The 17,788-nt window shown below is 38.9% G+C and overlaps 1 protein-coding gene across 2 annotated transcripts in view; it reads left to right on the top strand.

Moving 5' to 3' along the window:
* LOC122300371 (serine/threonine-protein phosphatase 4 regulatory subunit 3A) overlaps nucleotides 1-17,788 on the top strand; it is a 34,800-nt gene that overhangs the window by 3,501 nt on the left and 13,511 nt on the right. For both annotated transcript variants that reach the window (XM_043110974.1, XM_043110975.1), the window contains exons 2-6: nucleotides 11,621-11,701; nucleotides 11,859-11,958; nucleotides 12,057-12,141; nucleotides 12,313-12,362; nucleotides 17,281-17,360. In XM_043110974.1, the coding sequence (XP_042966908.1) occupies nucleotides 11,621-11,701; nucleotides 11,859-11,958; nucleotides 12,057-12,141; nucleotides 12,313-12,362; nucleotides 17,281-17,360 (396 nt within the window). The remainder of the gene's footprint in view (nucleotides 1-11,620; nucleotides 11,702-11,858; nucleotides 11,959-12,056; nucleotides 12,142-12,312; nucleotides 12,363-17,280; nucleotides 17,361-17,788) is intronic.

Below are 17,788 nucleotides of genomic sequence, written 5' to 3'. Positions count from 1 at the left end.
AAACTGTTTGAGGTAGTTAGAGATGGGTGATGGGTGCACATTACTGAAAAGGGATGGAAGTTGGTGAAAAGCCTTCACTTGGAGTTGGCCACGACTTGGTGGTTTACTAAGGCTCTGGAGGACTGCTTGAAGGGGGGAGGAAGGAGTTTTATACAGCTCACCGAGGAGGAGGCAGGGGCTTCATAGCTCAAAGGTGTTTTAACTCCCAAGGGGCATTCATAGTGTTGGTGGAATACAAACAAGGGGGTCGAAGAAATTGTATTCTCATTCCGTAAGGTAGAGATGGGAGGGGGTGGAGAAAACTGGCAGAGGTCTTGAGGGAGTCGGGCAGAGTAGGCCGTGTAGTTGGGATGGCAATTCAAACAACGAAGGCAACGATGTTGGCAGCTCAACCTTTGAAAAAGTCGTATATGGAGGTTTTGTAGAAACCCAGGATAGACGGGGCTCGAGGAATTGTAGCAAGCACAGGTATGAAAGGGGGTGTCGCCATCACTGGAGAGAAGTAGTGTAGAGGGGATGGTGGCAGGGGCGATGTTGGCCTTAATAAGGAAAACTTACTTTAGGCTCTGTCAGAGACGCAAAACCAGTTGGTTGAAATGCAACCTAACTTAGTTGGGTTGATACGGTACGTAGAGGAGGATAAAGGGGAGGAATTATTGAAACGGTGCATTGAGGGAGGAAAGGGAGTGGGGTTGGGCTTGGGCAAAGGGGACGGGCCTGTTGGGGAAGACTGGTGGGAGTGGACTCAAGAAAGATTGGTGGGAGTGGGCTAGTGGGTGGGCCGAGCTTGGGGAAAGGCCCGAAACAGATTTGGCAAGTGACCCAGAAAGAAAATTTCGGCGTATCGGGGGAGAGGGCGGAGGCTAGCACGACGGCGCCTATGATGGACTGGCTGCCACCACCATTTGGATAGAAATTGTCGCCGGCCCTTGGTGAGTCTTCTGGTGGTGAGGTGGAGCCGGTTTTGTTGTTGGAGCCAGAGAAGGAAGCAGGAGATATTGTGGCTGAGGTGGGTCTACAGGTGCTGGATTTTGAAGAGGGGGAAATTATGGGGAACTACGAGGAAGGTGAAGGGAGGATAAATGTCGGTGAAGGAGGTGGAGAAGCCTCTGGGTTGCCACAGACCATGCCAACAAGTGACGGGTTGTCACAGAATGTGCCGATAGAGGGAGAGGAGTTGCTGAAGATGTGGTGGTTCTGGAGAGGGGGAGGGGGAAGGGGAAGGCTCTTTGAACCTCTTTTTTTTTTTTTTTTTTTGATAAGTAGGCTCTTTGAACCTCCCACTCTAGAGGGTGAATTTACAGGGAAGATCCTTCTCCTATACGTATCATGCCACCCTTATCTATTGACTGGATTATGAAAAAGTTGGAGGAATTGCAAAGTGTGGTGGGGATTTCATGTGAAGGATATACTGAGCAGTTTAGGGCTCTGTTAATTGCAATAGAGGTAGGCCATCTTCGACAGGGAACAGGGATAAAAAGAAGTAGGGAGTTAAAGCGGCTGGACTAGTCCATTAATTATGATGGAAAGGAGGGGAGCGCAAGTTGTGGTATAAATAAAGGGAGGGCTGGAACAGTTGATTAATGCAGCCCAAAATTCTGAGTTGGAATGTTAGGGGGTTGAATGAGATAAATAAACGCCTCTGAATAAAATCCTTATTAAGACAATGGAAGATGGATATTATTTTTCTGCAGGAAACAAAGTTGAAGCTTATTACAAGAAGAACTATCTGGAGTATTTGGAGTTGTCAGTATGTAGGATGGTCATATTTACCATCAAATGGGGGCTTTGGGTGGAATTCTAGTTATGTGGGACAAGAGGGTAGTGGAGAACATTGATGTATTTGTGGGAGAATACTCATTGGGGTGTTCGTTTAAAAATTGTGTAGATAGTTTTAAATGGGCTTTTGCTGGGGTTTATGGATCTAATTTAAATAGTGAACGACGGTTACTTTGGGATGAGTTGGCAGGCTTATGTAATGTGTGTGATGTTCCTTGGTGTATTGGCGGGGACTTCAACGTGACAAGATTCCCAAGTGAAAGATCAAGGGAAGAGCGACAAAACAATGCTATGATGGAATTCTCGGATTTAATATTCGAGCTAGAACTCATGGACTTACCCCTCATGGGAGGTGATTATACTTGGTCTAATAACCAAGCTTGGTCAAGGCTGGACAGATTCCTCATTCCCCTTCTTTGGAAATGCAATTTCTAGAATTATGTTAGAAAAGGCTTATTCGGGTATGCTCTGATCACTTTCCCATAGTGTTAGATTGTGGAGGAATTCCAGGGGGACGAAGACTGTTCAAATTTGAGAATATGTGGTTAGAAACAGAGGGGTTTGTGGAATTGATTAGACAATGGTGGAATTCATATAAGCTAGAGGGTATTGGCTGGAAAATTGAAAGTTTTGAAGGTGGATTTGAAGACATGGAATGAACAGGTATTTGGTAATATAACCACACAAAAAAAGAATCTCCTACAAGAATTGCGAAGTTTGGAGGGTATAGAAGATGAGAATGAATGTAAAGGCCAAGTTGTCTCAAAGGTAGAGAGGTTGATACTGATGGAGGAGATTTCGTGGAGACAAAAGTCAAGGGCATTGTGGCTTAGGGAGGGGGATAAATGTACCAAGTTTTTCCATCGAGTTGCAAACTCACATAGAAGGTTTAATGCCATAGAGTCCATGACGATTGAAGGAGGTTTATCATCAAACTAAATAGTAATTAAAAAACATGTTGCTAGTCATGTAGAACAATTGTTGGCGGAACCTTTTGCATGGAGACCAAAAGTAGATGGTCTAGCTTTTGAGACCATTAACCAGAACAGTATGGGGTGGTTTGAGAGACCATTTGAAGAGGAAGAGGTATGACAAGTCATTAGAAAAATGAATAAGGATAAAGCACTGGGCCCGGATGGCTTTGTACTCTTTTAAACTGAACTATGTTAATTATTTTAATTTATCTTCTTTCTCTAGTTCTACCTTATTTGCACTTTTAGTCATGTATGTGTCAGTTTTATAATGCTAGGTGTACCCTAGTAAAATAACCATGAAATTTATGGTTCTTCCCTGTTTAGGATATTCTCAAAATCTTACTCATCCAAAGATAAAGAAGTTAACACATGTGCTTGTTTATGCATGACCAAGATTACAGTTTTTGTTCTATCCTAACATTCCCTTTTTTATTACTGCTTTTAATGGTTCTCAATTGGATAATTGGCATCTTGAGGTTAGATGATTGTTTATGGCCAACCCACCCGGGGACGGTGTTTTTTTTTTTTTTTTTTAATATGTAGAAGACAACTTATTAACAAAAATGTAAATAGGCGTAGCCCTAGTACATAGGATATATACAAGAAAAAAGACCTTGTCAAGACGTAGAATTAGATACAAGAAAATCATGAAGCCTGAAATCATTGAAATCTATAGCAGTTGTCCATGATATTAACCCTGAGGGGTAGTTCAGTTGGTCAGGCCTTGGGTTTGCTTCCCAATGGCCACCAGTTCGAGTCCCCTCAGGGCCACTGGAGGTTTACCTGGCCGTTAACTTCAGGGCCTTGTGGGAGTAGTCAAGGTGCATGCAAGTTGGCCCATACACCCACGTATATCAAAAGAAAAGAAAAGAAAAGAAAAGTCTAAGTTTATCGGAGCGTTCCTTATCTTCAAAGTTTCAATCGTTCCTTTCCCTCCAAATGCACCACAGTAGACATATGGGGTCCATCTTCCATAGTGCAACGATGTGTAGGAGGCCGTATGGGCCTTTAGAGCTGGCAAGGAGATCAACCACCCTACCAGGCATAACCCATGCTAGTTTCACTCTAGTAGATATATCATCCCATAGGGTCCGAGCCACCTCACAATGAAGAAGCAAATGATCCACTGTCTCTCCACTTCTTCTAAACACGCAATACTAGTCAATTACTATGATGTGCCTTTTTCTTAAGTTAGCCATGGTCAGAATCTTCCCTACAGAAGGTGTCAAAATGAAGAAATCGGCCTTAAGAAGTGTGTTACTTCTCCAAATACTCAAAAGGAAAAGAATTATGGTGCTAACTAGTAGTGATGACCTCATGGAAAGAGCAGACAGAGAGTTCCCTTTTCTAGATGGGATCCAAAACATCTTATCGCTTCCTCCATCCTTAACTTCCATAGAATATAATTGATTAAAAAAATTCATAGAACATATAAATTTCGCAATTTTGGGCTGTCTTGCTAGAATTGGCCTTCCATAGCATAGAGCCTTCTGAAACGCCTAACAATTCAGCCACTGTGGCTTCTTGCTCTTGTGGTAACCCATACACTGCTGGAAAGGGTCCTATCTCCACACCATATATAGTGATAAAAAAAATCTCTACACCATATATTTTGTCAAAATCTAGTCCTAGAGCCATCACCCACTATGAATCTGATACGTCGATAGATGACCCCCATCCCCTCTTATATTCTTCCACAACCTGAGGCCATACACCCCATTTACCATATTAGAGCACCACCACCCCCATGCTCCACATGCTGGAAGCGATCATTACTCTCCACATTGCATCCCTCTCTTGGTGGTAACGCCACAACCATTTCCTACAAAGGGCTTAGTTGAACATCTTCAAATAATGAACCCCCAACCTACCACCAAATATTGGAGAGCATACATTCTACCAATTGTTTGGGTGGAATTTGAATTCCTCGCCTAGTCCGCTTTGTAGAAAACCATGATTAGGGGTGTAAATCGATTTGGTCTCGGGGGGTGGGGGTGGGTAATGGACCGAAATTTTCAGTCCATCATTTTTCCAGATTGAACACCTATAGGGACCGAACCAGACCGATAGCTTGGTTAGTTCAGTTCGGCCCAATTATTTTGTTATTTTGTTTCATTTTTTTTTTGCAAATAAATTAATAAAAAAATTTGTTTAAATTACTGAAATTAAAATTAAGTGAATTATTAATGTGGATTATGTAAATAACTCATTTAAAAAAATTTAACTATAATTATATTTATGATATTGATGGTTACTACTTACTAACTTAGACTTTACTTTTTAATATGCATAATTATTAATAATTTCATGCATTTTATATATAGTTAATGAATATCAAATAATTTTATTGTACATAGATTATTCATGCTTGCTTGCAACTTAGATATTTTAAAAAAAATTACCTAATTGCTTTAATTAAGTGTAAATAGTAGAATATGTATGAATGTATGATGTATTAACTATTTATATATAATGACATAAATTATCACATGATTTATGATTTAATTATTAATTGATAGCATATATTATTTAATATTTTATATGGTCAATGATAATAAATTAGATGAAAATTATTAACTATTTATATATAATGATATAAATTATCACATGATTTATGATTTATTATTAATTGATAGCATATATTATTTAATATTTTATATGGTCAATGATAATAAATTAGATGAAAATTACATCATTAACTTCTATAATTACTATATAAATTGTAGGGACAACTCGCAGTGGAAATTGTAGGGATTTAGCTTCATGGTTGTAAGTTATTAACACCATCAAAAGGTCTTCACTAGAGTAGAGAAGCTTGTGGGGTGCCATTTGTAGCGGGGGCCTGCGTTTCTTATTGGAACTACCTTTATTCAAAAGAAGCATATGGTTGTGTGAGCTCTTTATAGTCTTAGGTTTTAAACTTGAGCACATATGATGACATTTTCTTTCCTAGTCTTGGGATTTCAACCTGAATATTGATTTTGAGATTCCTTAACACATTTTCTTTAAAAGCTTTAGGGGCGTAATTCAAGTACCTTGGGGGTATACAAAGGGGCACTCCTATCTTTAGTAATGGTTGGGTAGCATGAATTAGTAAAATCTACAAAAGATGCAAAGCAAGTAATGTTGTGGTCTGTAGTACATTCATATCTAGAGAGAGAAAATTAAGAAATTCTTGGAAACTAACTCTAGAAGGACATAGGTGGGTTGCCATCCATGGTATAGGGAATAAAAAAAATAGCTTGAGGTCTTTCTAGACACTTTTGTTATCTTCAAAGTTTTTGTCATTTCTTTTTCTCCATATGCACCATAGCGAGAAAATTATTATCATTATTAATAGGGTCTTGTTATGATAACTTGCAAACGGCCTTTTCCAATTCCTAATTGATCCATCATTTGTCTAAGCACCACCAGAGTAGCCCTTATAATCGAAGCACCACTTGCCCCAAGGAGCTAGCTACCTAGTGAAGTAAGAGATGGTCCACTGATTTCCCATTATGCTAGCACATATAACACCATTCTACCATTAGTACATGTCTCTTACTCAAATTATCTATGGAGAAATCTTAACTAATGCAACTTTCCGAACAAATAAAGCCACTCTTGAGGGTGAATTACTCCAATTGGTCTTGCATGGAGAAAAAATGTTGTTGTATGTGAGTAATATGACTTAGGGTCTGTTTGGGATTGCAGCAGGAGTCTTAAAAAGTGCTTAAATAGCCTTAAAAGCTTTTTAATAGAAAAATTAGATTGTTTGAGTATTACATATTAAAGCACTTTTAATTTCAAATAAGCTAAAAATGTATGTTTGAGGAAAAGCATCAAAATGATACTTTTATTCAAATGTGTTTTTCCGGATAATATGGAACGTAATTCAAATTTTAAAAAGATTGTCAATGGACAAAAATACCTATACAACTTTCAAATAATTACAGCTTTCAAACTTTCAAGGATATACTTATAATTTTTAAAAATTCAAATAATCATCATTTCTATTTTGAAAATCACTTTTTTAATTTGTTTTGAAACAAATGTAATATGTTTGAAAGTGCTTTAAACATATGGTTACCAAACAGTAAATAATTTTTTAATAGTAGAACTTGTTAATTAAGTTATACTCTGTAAGTCTTAAAGCTGTAAGCTATATTTCCCACCGCAATCCTAAACATGCAGTTCATCTTGAACACCCCTCCCGTGCATATGTCCCAACAAATCTTGTCTGCTCCACCATGTCTCAGTCTGAAAACATGCAACCGACATAAAAAGATTAAAGAATCCAGCTCCTAATTTTATGTTGTGTCTAAACTCCACTTCCCATTGAGGTGGCCATTAGAGAGTTGTAGATTGTCTGCCATTGATGCTTCATGGCCTAGAAAGCTTGAATAAATCCAAGAATACTTTGTTGAGGGATTGATCTCCACATTGAACATCATACCATAACTTTATCTTGGACCCATTGCTTACCTCAAATATGATATATTGAGAAAACGCCATCCAATACCCATAAAATGTCTTCCATTATCACCCCATATTTCTAAATCACATCATTAGATCTCCATACACTCCACGTACTGTCATAATTCATGTATATCACCGTTCTTAAGAGGCTGTCTCTTTCATTGGCATAGCAACGAAGCCATTTTTCAACAGGGCCCTATTAAAAGTATTCAATCTTCTAATATCTAGACCACCTTTCGATATTAGGGAACACACGTCAACCCACTATACTATGTGAAATTTCAGCTCATCTCCCTTACCTCCCCATCAGAAACTACTAACTTTTCAATCTAATTAGCGACTCTAATAGGGAGTGGATTGGATGCATAATGAGTTGACTAGTTTGATGGAGTGCTCCTGATCAAGTTTACTGGGCCTCCCTTAGACAAATTCGACCTCTTTCATTGAGCCAACGAATGGTCCAACTTCTCCAAAAGTACCCTCCCAAATCGGTTTGGATTTAAAATGAACTCACAATGAAAGGCCTAGGTATGTCAAAGGTAATGAAGACACTACATCACAAGTTATGAACCAAGTTTCCTACATCATCCACATTACCAATTGGTACTGTCTTAGGCTTAGCTAAATTGATTTTCAAGCTTAATCGTTTCAAAAGAAAGGAACATGCATCAAAAGAACGCTTGTGTTTAGGGTGTGTCTCACCATAAATTAGTGTAAAATTTTCTTTTACCTATATATAAAAAAACACATTAGTGTGTCATATTCAAACAAGTGTGAGACAATAAGTCCTTTCTCACTTTGGGTCCCCTCTTAAGGAGTTTGCTAGGAGACACCTATCCACCAAGATTGTGATCATCCTACTAAGAGTTTCCATGACACTAACTTTTCTTTTATAGGTAATAAGGGTCTCCATGACAATAACAAACATCAAAGGAGACAAAGGATCCCTTTGTTGCAATCCATGAGAGCTATAAAAAAAGCCCGTGGGGACACCATTCACCAATAATGAAAAAATGCACTATGTGAATGCATTCAGCAATCTAGCACACCACTTCTCCCCAAACCTGTACCTCCTCAACTTTTACAACTAGAACTCCCAGTTCATGTGATCGTATGCCAACTGGAATTTCCTATTGTGAATCTGAAAATGTGTGGATTTGAGGGGACTTGGTGCAAGTGAATTACTAATTGTATTCTTTAGTGTGCCTTTCGGTATTGGTGAATGATGCTCCCTTGGGATTTTTACTAGCTCTCGACTCCCATGACCCAAGAGGCCAAGACAAGGAGATCCTTGATCTTTACTACCTTCTTTAATACTCATGGAGGCTCTAATGTAAAATGATTTTTGCTACAGTGAGTGTGAGCTTCTTGTCTGCTTTTTTTGAGGTCCAGGCTTGGAGGACTTACCATTTTCACCTTTTGTGTGTGGATGATACTATGTTATTTGTGATGTTGACTTAGCTCACCTTCATTGCTTGCATTGCTTATTCTCATGCTTATGTTTCAAAGCCATCTTAGGTTTTAGAATTAATGTGACAAATTATTATTATTATTTTTTATAATAGGTAATTGATTCAAAAAATCTGAACTGACCCATGTGGGTACTATTGAGAATGTTCATATATGGTTCACATTTTGTGGAGTTTTTTTCTCCTTGCCTATACATGTCTCGATCTTCCTCTGGGAGCTTCCTTTAATGTTGGATATATTTGGGATGGAATACTTTTTTTTATAAATAAAAATATATTAATATCAATAGGCGTAACCAAGTACACTGGGTGTATACAAGAGAAAACACCTAGCCCATAATAGAGAGCCCCTAATGAACATCGCCCAAGAGGGAGAAATTAGAAACCTATCTAATATACACCAAGCCCGATTGGGACAAAACACGCCACACTCTCTTGGATCTGGTTATATGGACTGGGTTGAAACCAATTTTCCGTTTTCCTTTATTTAATTTTAAAGTATTTGGGCCTATATTGGGCTTGTTTCTTATAGTCTTGTCGCCTCCAGTTGAAAGCAAGTCTATTTTCGTGGACAAAAAAGCGATTGCTGCCTTCACTCGACAAGCTGGGTTTCCATCTCTTTCTACTGTGCATCTCTTTTTCGGCCATACTCATCCTTTTCTGGTTCTGAGCTTGCTGGTTCTGAGCTTGCGTGATCTGCAGAACACTTTCATAGTTCCTCTTCTTGCCCTTGGTATCAAGTCGAGTCACCGTAGCATGACCCGTCTTCAGAGCTGTTGCATATAATCGCCTTGCCTCCGTGGTTGTGCTTGGGTCTTTTGTTTAACTCCTAGTTGATGTTCTCATGGCCGGATGTCCTCCTCTGGCTTTCCTTCTTTGACCCATCAACATGAATGGAGAAAAATAGAGCAGCAACTCTCCGTAATTCAACAACCAATTTCTCCCAATTCAAATCTTCATACCCTTTCAGAATGACTACATCACTTCGTCAGCCACCTCCACCATATTCTATAACAGTCTGATTTCTACCATGAACGTTGGAGCATCGTTGAGCCACAAAGGCTCCGTTTCCTTCATGCAAGTGTTTTGTGAATTCTGAATTTCTCTCCGTCTGTAACACTACTTCCACCATAGCCACTAGCCACCCTATACCACTATGACCCCTAACTACAGACCTCCAAACCCTTTTGCCCCTTCTCCACAATTTTTATTGAGGACCTCCATGCTTCTAGTGATATCTCAAAAGCCTTTGAGTCCACCCAAAATCACAGCAAATGACCCATATTAATCTCAATCAAACCTCCGATTTTAGACGCAAAGGCTTCCCAAGCTCCGTTCCTCTTGAATGTTTATGCAAAATATACGAGCACAAGCCTTTGATGCAGATCTAAGGCAGATCTAATGGACAATTGTGAAAAATCGAGAGGTACACGGCTGAAGATGAAGGATACAACATTGGGTGATGTCGCTTTGACCCCAGAGTGGTTTATCGGCAAAAATAGACTCCAATTGCAACTTGGTGTCTCAACAGTGGCTGATCGGCAATTCCTGTGCGAGATGGCGATGGAGCTAGACTGACTTTTTGGTGACACGTAGAGATGAGAACCTTATCTCTTCCGTCAACGGAGAGGATCTCAATGCCGGACTATGCCCAGAAGAGTTGTCGGCCGCTATCGACTCTATCTGTGTTGAAAACATGTCCAATAAAGCTGTTGCTTGTTTGGGCTGCACCACCATGCAATTAGGGCTCACGAGACAAACACACACTCTCTAAAAAAAAGCAAATTACGTTGCTTCTTTGTCATTTTGGGGGGGAATACTTGAAAATAATGTGTCCCTTGGTGGATTGGAAGCACTTATATTTGTTGAGATGATTGAACCACCCTAATCAGAAGTTCATTTTCAAACTTCCTACATATTTTATGCCTCTTTTCTCCCTCCCTGTTGGTGTAGGCAATTGCCTAGAGATGTCATAATGGGAATTTTTGTGGAGTGGGATGGGTGAGGAGGCCAAATTTCATTTAATAAATTGGTCTAAGGTTTTTTCTTCAATTTCTGAGGGCAGTGTGGGGCTTCAGAATTTAATTTTTGGATTTAGCTCTCCTAGGAAGTGATCATGGAATTATGCTTACAAGAGACTTTGGAGGTGGGTGGTGGACTTTTTAAGTATGATAGCTTGGGTAGCATTCAAATAAGGTTAATGGGTTATTTGGTGTTAATCTCTAGAAAAAATATCAAGAGCAGTTCGGGGAATTTCTCTTTATAGATTAGATGCAGTGGGTGATGGCTTGAAGGTTAGATTTGGCATGATTTGTGGTGTAAGGATCAATCTTAAGGTAGCCTTCTTGGAATTATTTAGTATGTCATGTTCTCAGGATGCATCAGTGCTGGATATCTACAAATCTTCAATGCAGTGTTGGTGAAAGCGCTAGGCGCATTTGAACGCAAATGTTGTCTAGAGCTGAGGTGCAAAGCACAAGCATGCACCTGATTGAACTAAAACAAACCAGATGATGCATATTAACAAAAACTCCGTACAATATAATAACAAAAGGTTTAAAAAGCAAGTTGGCACCGATTGAAAAAAAAAAAACAAGTTGGTAATATATTAGCTTGTTAACTCAATTTATAAGAGTACCATGCAACACGAAAATCAAGTAATCTACTAATTATGTTTAAATTTTATATAACTAACTACACAGGTGCACATTAACTTAGGCATTCAATCACTTGGGGTAACTGTGGAAGTAGGATGCACAATGGACAATAATTCACAACACAGGTGCACATTAACCACTATGAACTCATTCCAATAACTTTTCAGTTAAAACACTCAAAAGTGCATGCTTATGGAAGGAAAGTTGATTAATGTGACTGCTTAACACGAGAAGCATTGATGATTGATAGAAGTGGCTTTTCATTATTGTTTTTTTGTTTCAGCGTGTTAAGGTCTACCGTTTGAATGGTGATGGTAAATGGGATGACCAAGGAACTGGGCATGTCACCGTTGACTATTTGGAGGTACGTTTACATTTTAATCTCTTTGATGTTTGGCTGACATTGATGAGTAGATTTTGCAGTCAAAAAATTTGTCTTAAAAACTTTTAAAATCTTATTGGTTATCTAAAGATCCTAAACCTCTCATGCATTTTGATTGAATGCACATATTATGTCCCAGCGATCAGAAGAGCTGGGTCTGTTTGTCATTGATGAAGAGGACAATGAGACATTACTTTTGCATCGTATTAGCTCAGATGATATCTACAGAAAGCAAGAAGGTATTTTGAATTCTATTTACCCTTTTTTTTTCCAGTTGTAGCTAAGCCAGCCAATTGGTTTAAATGTCAAGTTGTAATGTGACTTTTATATTTTTCAGATACGATTATCTCGTGGAGAGATCCAGAATACTCTACAGAATTAGCACTTAGCTTTCAAGAGACCACAGGCTGTTCTTACATATGGTAATGATTAATATTTACTCTTCATATATCAACCCCCATACCCTCCCCCAACACCACCACCCCCCCCCCCCCCCCCCCCCCCCCCCTTTTTCCTTCCTTCCTTCTTTTGCAAAAGCTTGCTGCTTCAGCCATCATTGAATGCCTACTCAATATCTTGCTTGTTTTATTTAGGGACCATATCTGTACTGCACAAAGAAACCTGCATTTCAGTGCTCTTAGCAGTAAGTATTTGCAATATTATACTTATCAAAAAAATTATTTGCAATATTTTCAATCTTGTACCAATTTGGAATGTATTAATTGCATCCTGATTCCTGAGTTCTTGACCTTCATGTATACTAAGGTGGTTATTGCCAGGTGATTGGGTCATTAGGTGTGTTAGGGGTATCCCATGGCAAGCAATTTAAGTTGATTTCTCCATGTGCTATAGAGTCTCTCATCTTTCTTTCCCCAATTTCCCTTTGATCTTTTAAGTTTTTGATTTATAGTTAAGTGGTCTATCTTGTTATGCAAGTGTAACTTGTAGAATAGAAAGTGGAAATAATTAGTGTGAAAATTTATGGATGGTACAATACATAGCACTTAACAGCCAGTTGATTGCGCTTAAACTTAAACTTGGGGCTCATTTAGAAAACTTTTGGGATGGGGGTATTCTTATTGGAGTTTATGAAACTAAATATGACGTCTTCAGATTGGTCATTAGGGTCAAAAGTCTGGTTTGAGTTTGAATTTGTAATGGAGTGAATTGATGAAAGTTCTGAACCCAAGCAATAGAGTTTTGGCTGAATCTGTCAGCTTAGAAGCTGGTGAGGGAGTGAGGTGCATGCTTATGATTTACTCGGGCTAATAATTGGGCTTGGTCTCGCTTGGACAGATTCTTGGTGTCCCCCTCTTGGGAGGACATTATTCTACCTTGCTTCAAAAGAGATGGGATAGAGTTTGCTCGGATCACTTCCCCATTGTACTGGATTGGGGAGGCATTCAAGATGGTAAAATATAAAGTTTGAAATTATGTGGCTGAAAGCTGAGGGTTTTGTGGAGAAGGTGAGGTTGTGGTGGACCTCGTATTCTTTTGAGGGATCACCAAGCTTCATATTGGTGGGTAAGCTGAAAGCATTAAAGAGGGATTTGAAAAGGTGGAATATTGAAGTCTTTGGACACATAATAAAAAACAGTCCCTGGAGGAAAGGGAGATGAGAGTTCTTTTTTCGATTGAGGACTCTTGCAGGAAATCAGCCATCACTTCGGAACTGGAGAAGGTGCTTCTTATGGAGGAAATTTCATGAAGACAAAAGTCACGAGCCCTAAGTTTGAAGGAAGGGGATAAATGTACTAGTTTTTTCCACCGGGTGGCTAATTCTCATCGTAGAAATAAATACTATCAAGGTGATTCAGGTTGAGGGCCAGGTTTACTCGGATCATGATGTTGTTAAGAACCACATTGTCAATTTTTACGCTGATCTTCTTGCTCTTGGAGACCCAAACTCGATGGTATGCCTTTCGAGACTATTGACCAGCTAATCTCTATGTGGTTGGAAAGACCATTCGAGTCAGTGGAGGTTTTTCGGGTGATTTGTGAGATGGTTAAGGATAAAGCCCCAGGTGGTTTTTGATGGCTTTTTATCAGAATTCCTGGGATGTAGTGGGTGGAGATATTATGCAGGTTTTTCAGGAACTATACACCTTTGGCAAATTCGAAAAAAGCATTAATGCATCTTTTATTGCTCTTATCCCTAAGAAAGTTGGTGCTGTGGATGTGAAAGACTTTCGGCCTATTAGTCTTATAAATGGAGTATATAAGATTATCTCAAAGGTGCTTGCCAATCACATGAACACAGTTATGAGTAGTATTATTTCAAAATCTAGGAGACAAATTTTGGATTTGGTATTGATAGCCAACGAATGCTTGGATTGTAGAATCAAGGAGGGCACACCCGGGCTTTTGTGCAAGTTAGACATGGAAAAGGCTTATGACCATATTAATTTGGATTTTTTGTGCTATTTACTTGGGAGGTGCGGATTTGGGGATCAATGGATATCGTGGATTAGGCATTGTATGTCTACGGTTCATTGCTTAGTTTTGGTGAACGGAGCACCGGAAGGATTATTTAACAGCTCTAGGGGACTACGGCAAGGGGATCGTCTCTCCCCTTTTGCTATTTGTTGTTGTTATGGAAGCACTAAGTCGAATGTTGTGAGCGGCAATGAATGGAGGTTTTCTTGCTGGATTTTCAGTGGGTGGGGTTACTATATCTCACCTTCTCTTTGTTGATGACACACTTTTGTTTTGTGAGCCGCACAGTGATTATTTGCTATACTTGGGGCCTGTATTACTTTGTTTTGAAGCGGTTTCAGGCTTGAAGGTAAATCTCTCAAAGTTTGAAATGGTTCCCGTGTGTGGTGTACATAATATCCAAGACTTGGCTAATATCTTGGGCTGCAAGGTTGCTTCGCTGCCTTTGAAATATCTTGGCCTCCTGTTGGGGGCTGCTTTCAAGACAAAAACCATGTGGGATTGTGTGTTAGAAAGAATTGAAAGAAGATTGGCTGCGTGGAAATGGCTATATTTGTCCAAAGGTGGTCGTTTGACTCTTATCAAGAGCACTATCTAACCTCTCTACCTATTTCTTATCCCCGTTTCCATTACCTGCAAGTATGGCTTCTTGCATGGAGAAAATTGTTCGCTACTTTCTTTGGGGAGGCATGGGGGAAGAAATTAAGTTCCATGTTGTGGGATAAAGTTTGCTCACCAGTTCCATGCGGTGGGGGTGTGCAATGTGAGGGTCTTTAATAAAGCACTTTTGGGGAAATAGTTGTGGAGATACCATAAGGAATGGGAGGGTTTATGGCGAGAAGTCAAAGATGCTAAGTATGGGAGTATGATGGGGGGATGGTGTTCTAAGGAATTTAGAGGGACACATGGTGTGGGCTTGTGGAAAAATATCAGAGCTGGATGGGGAAGATTCTCCAAGTGTTTCAGATTTGCAATTGGAAGAGGTAACAAAGTTTATTTTTGGCATGATGTTTGGTGCGGTGAAAGGGTCTTAGAGTAGGTGTTTCCCACGCTCTACCAGATTTCTTGCGACAAAGAGGCTGCCGTGGCCTTTATTCTTAAGTATGCATAATTATTAATAATGTCTTACATTTCATATATGGTTAATGAATATCAAATAATTTCATTGTACATAGATTATTCATGCTTGCTTGCTAGTTAGGCATTTGAAAAAAAATTACTTAATTATTTTAATTAAGTGTAAATCGTATATTATGTATGAATGTATGATGTATTAACTATTTACATATAATGACATAAATTTTCATATGATTTATGATTTATTATTAATTGATAGCATATATTATTTTATATGGTCAATGATAATAAATTAGATGAAAATTACATCAACTTATATAATCACTATATAAAAACAATATATTAAATTATCAAAAATATTTTAAAAAAAATATATAGGGTTCGGTCCAATTTAGTCCGATCCAGTCCAAAATTTGTAGATCCCAGGACCGAACTGAATGTAATCAGTCCACATATTTTGGGACCTAGACTGACCAGTCCCAAATTCTGTTCGGTCCGGTCTGCCGGTCGGTTTCTCTGGTCCGGTCCGCTGGTCGACTTATAGCACTATGGAGGATAGAATAATTTGGTATTTGAATGGAAATAACAAATTTTCAGTGCGCTCTTTCTACAAGCCCCTATTGGGAGTATCTAATGACCATAATTTTCCTTGGAAGGCTACATGGCAATGTAAAGTACCTTCTAAGATCGCTTTCTTTGTACGGACTGCATCTCTTGGGCGGATCCTCACGCCGGATAATCTGAGAAAACTTGGTCTTATCATAACAGATTGGTGTTTTTTGTGCAAGAGTGATGGGGAATCAATGGATTATCTGTTGTTACATTGTGAGGTGGCCAGGTGTTTATGGAATGAGATTCTTAATAGGACACAGGTGACTTGGGTCATGCCTAGAAGAGTTAGGGATATTCTGGGGTGTTGGACGGGAATTAGGGGGAATACACAAATAGCTGCTGTGTGGAGAATGATCCCTCATTGCATTATGTGGTGCTTGTGGCTAGAGAGAGGAGGTGCTTTGAAGACATGGAGTGTTCTTTGGATGAGCTGAAGCGATTCTTCTACAACACTTTACTTTTTTGGGCTTCGGCCATTATTTGTAATACGGATAATTTTCATGACCTGCTTGTATCTCTCACTAGTACCTAGATGTAATTAGGCATGCTCCTTGTATACTTCCGGTGTACTTCGTTAATGTCTTTATTTCAATAAAATTTTACTTCTACTTATAAAAAAAAAAAGATTCATGAAGCAGGTGGGTATGTGTCGCATTTTAGTGAGGTTTTCCTTTGATTTGAAATGGTGAGTGGTTATGGGAAGTGTTTATAAAGGAAAAATAAGTTTGGTTGAGGTTGCTAAAAGAATTAAGCTGAAGGCGAAAAAGAGATGTTCATCATCCAACAATAATCTGACATGGTCAACAATATATTAGTAGTTCCTTGTATGTACTTATGAAAAAAAAAAATAGTAGTACCGTGTATGTAACATATGTAGGGACATGCCAACAACTAATGCTCACATGAAAACATATCCATCTTGGAGCTTTGAAAATACTTTCCTTTTTTTCTTCTGGATGACAACAGCCCTGGAAAGTGATAGAAGCTACACGTGATACTATATCAAATTTGTAACTGCAGGCTCCTACATCCATGAGGTCTAGTGTGAAGTTGGTTGTGAAAGAAGTAAATAGGACCGGATAACTTGGTGGTTCAAGTTTAATTTGCAAATATATAGTTTGTGGTAATCATCTGATTTCTCATATGCATGGAATTTTGTCCACAGAGGTGTTGCAAATAAATAATCAAGTCTCTGGAGGTAATTGAAGATTTATGTCTATGTCAAAGACCCCCCCCCCCCCGCACCGGGGGGGGGGGGGGGGGGGGGTTGGGTTGGTGGGGGGGAGAACAAACAAATAGTTTATGCCATGGAGAACAAGTCCAAATATTAGGGAAAATATCATCAGTCACTTTTTAACATTTATATTCTAGATTTCATATTTAGGGTTCTATTTGGCATGTGCGATTATTTATGCTCTCTTATGTGATGTATGCAGATGAGACATTTCACAGTGTGAACAGCGAGTTGAGGGAGTTGCCTGCACTCGAGCTATCCACACTTCCTTTAATACTTAAGGTTCAAAAGGATGCTCTAGTTCTATCTGATTTTATAGTCTGTCTTAAGTTTCATATTGTTTCCTTAATTCATTTTCGGCCATTGAGCATGGTGTAACTTTCACTAGCTTGCTTGTGGCTCCATCTTGATATTGGTGGCATCTAATTGTGATCTCGGTCTCTGCCTCCCTTCCCTCTCTCACTCTCTCTCTCTCTCTCCAAAATATTATTTTTTTAATGTTACTTCTTCCTGATATCTTAATTAGTTGGATGCAAGTGTGTAAAATTTAATGATTAACAATATAAAACAAGTTGGTCAATAAGGAAAATTATTCATTGCTGTAACATGCTTTCCATTCTTTTCTGTAGTTTGTCATCGGATAGCTTGAATAGCTTATTGGAATTGATATTCCACTGCCATAGTAGCTGGGAAATTCATATTCCAGCCAA

Source organism: Carya illinoinensis, chromosome 2, assembly GCF_018687715.1.
Source record: "Carya illinoinensis cultivar Pawnee chromosome 2, C.illinoinensisPawnee_v1, whole genome shotgun sequence".
Classification (NCBI taxonomy): domain Eukaryota; kingdom Viridiplantae; phylum Streptophyta; class Magnoliopsida; order Fagales; family Juglandaceae; genus Carya; species Carya illinoinensis.
The sequence above is the reverse complement of the archived record's forward strand: the minus strand, read 5'-3'. Positions and strand labels throughout refer to the sequence as shown.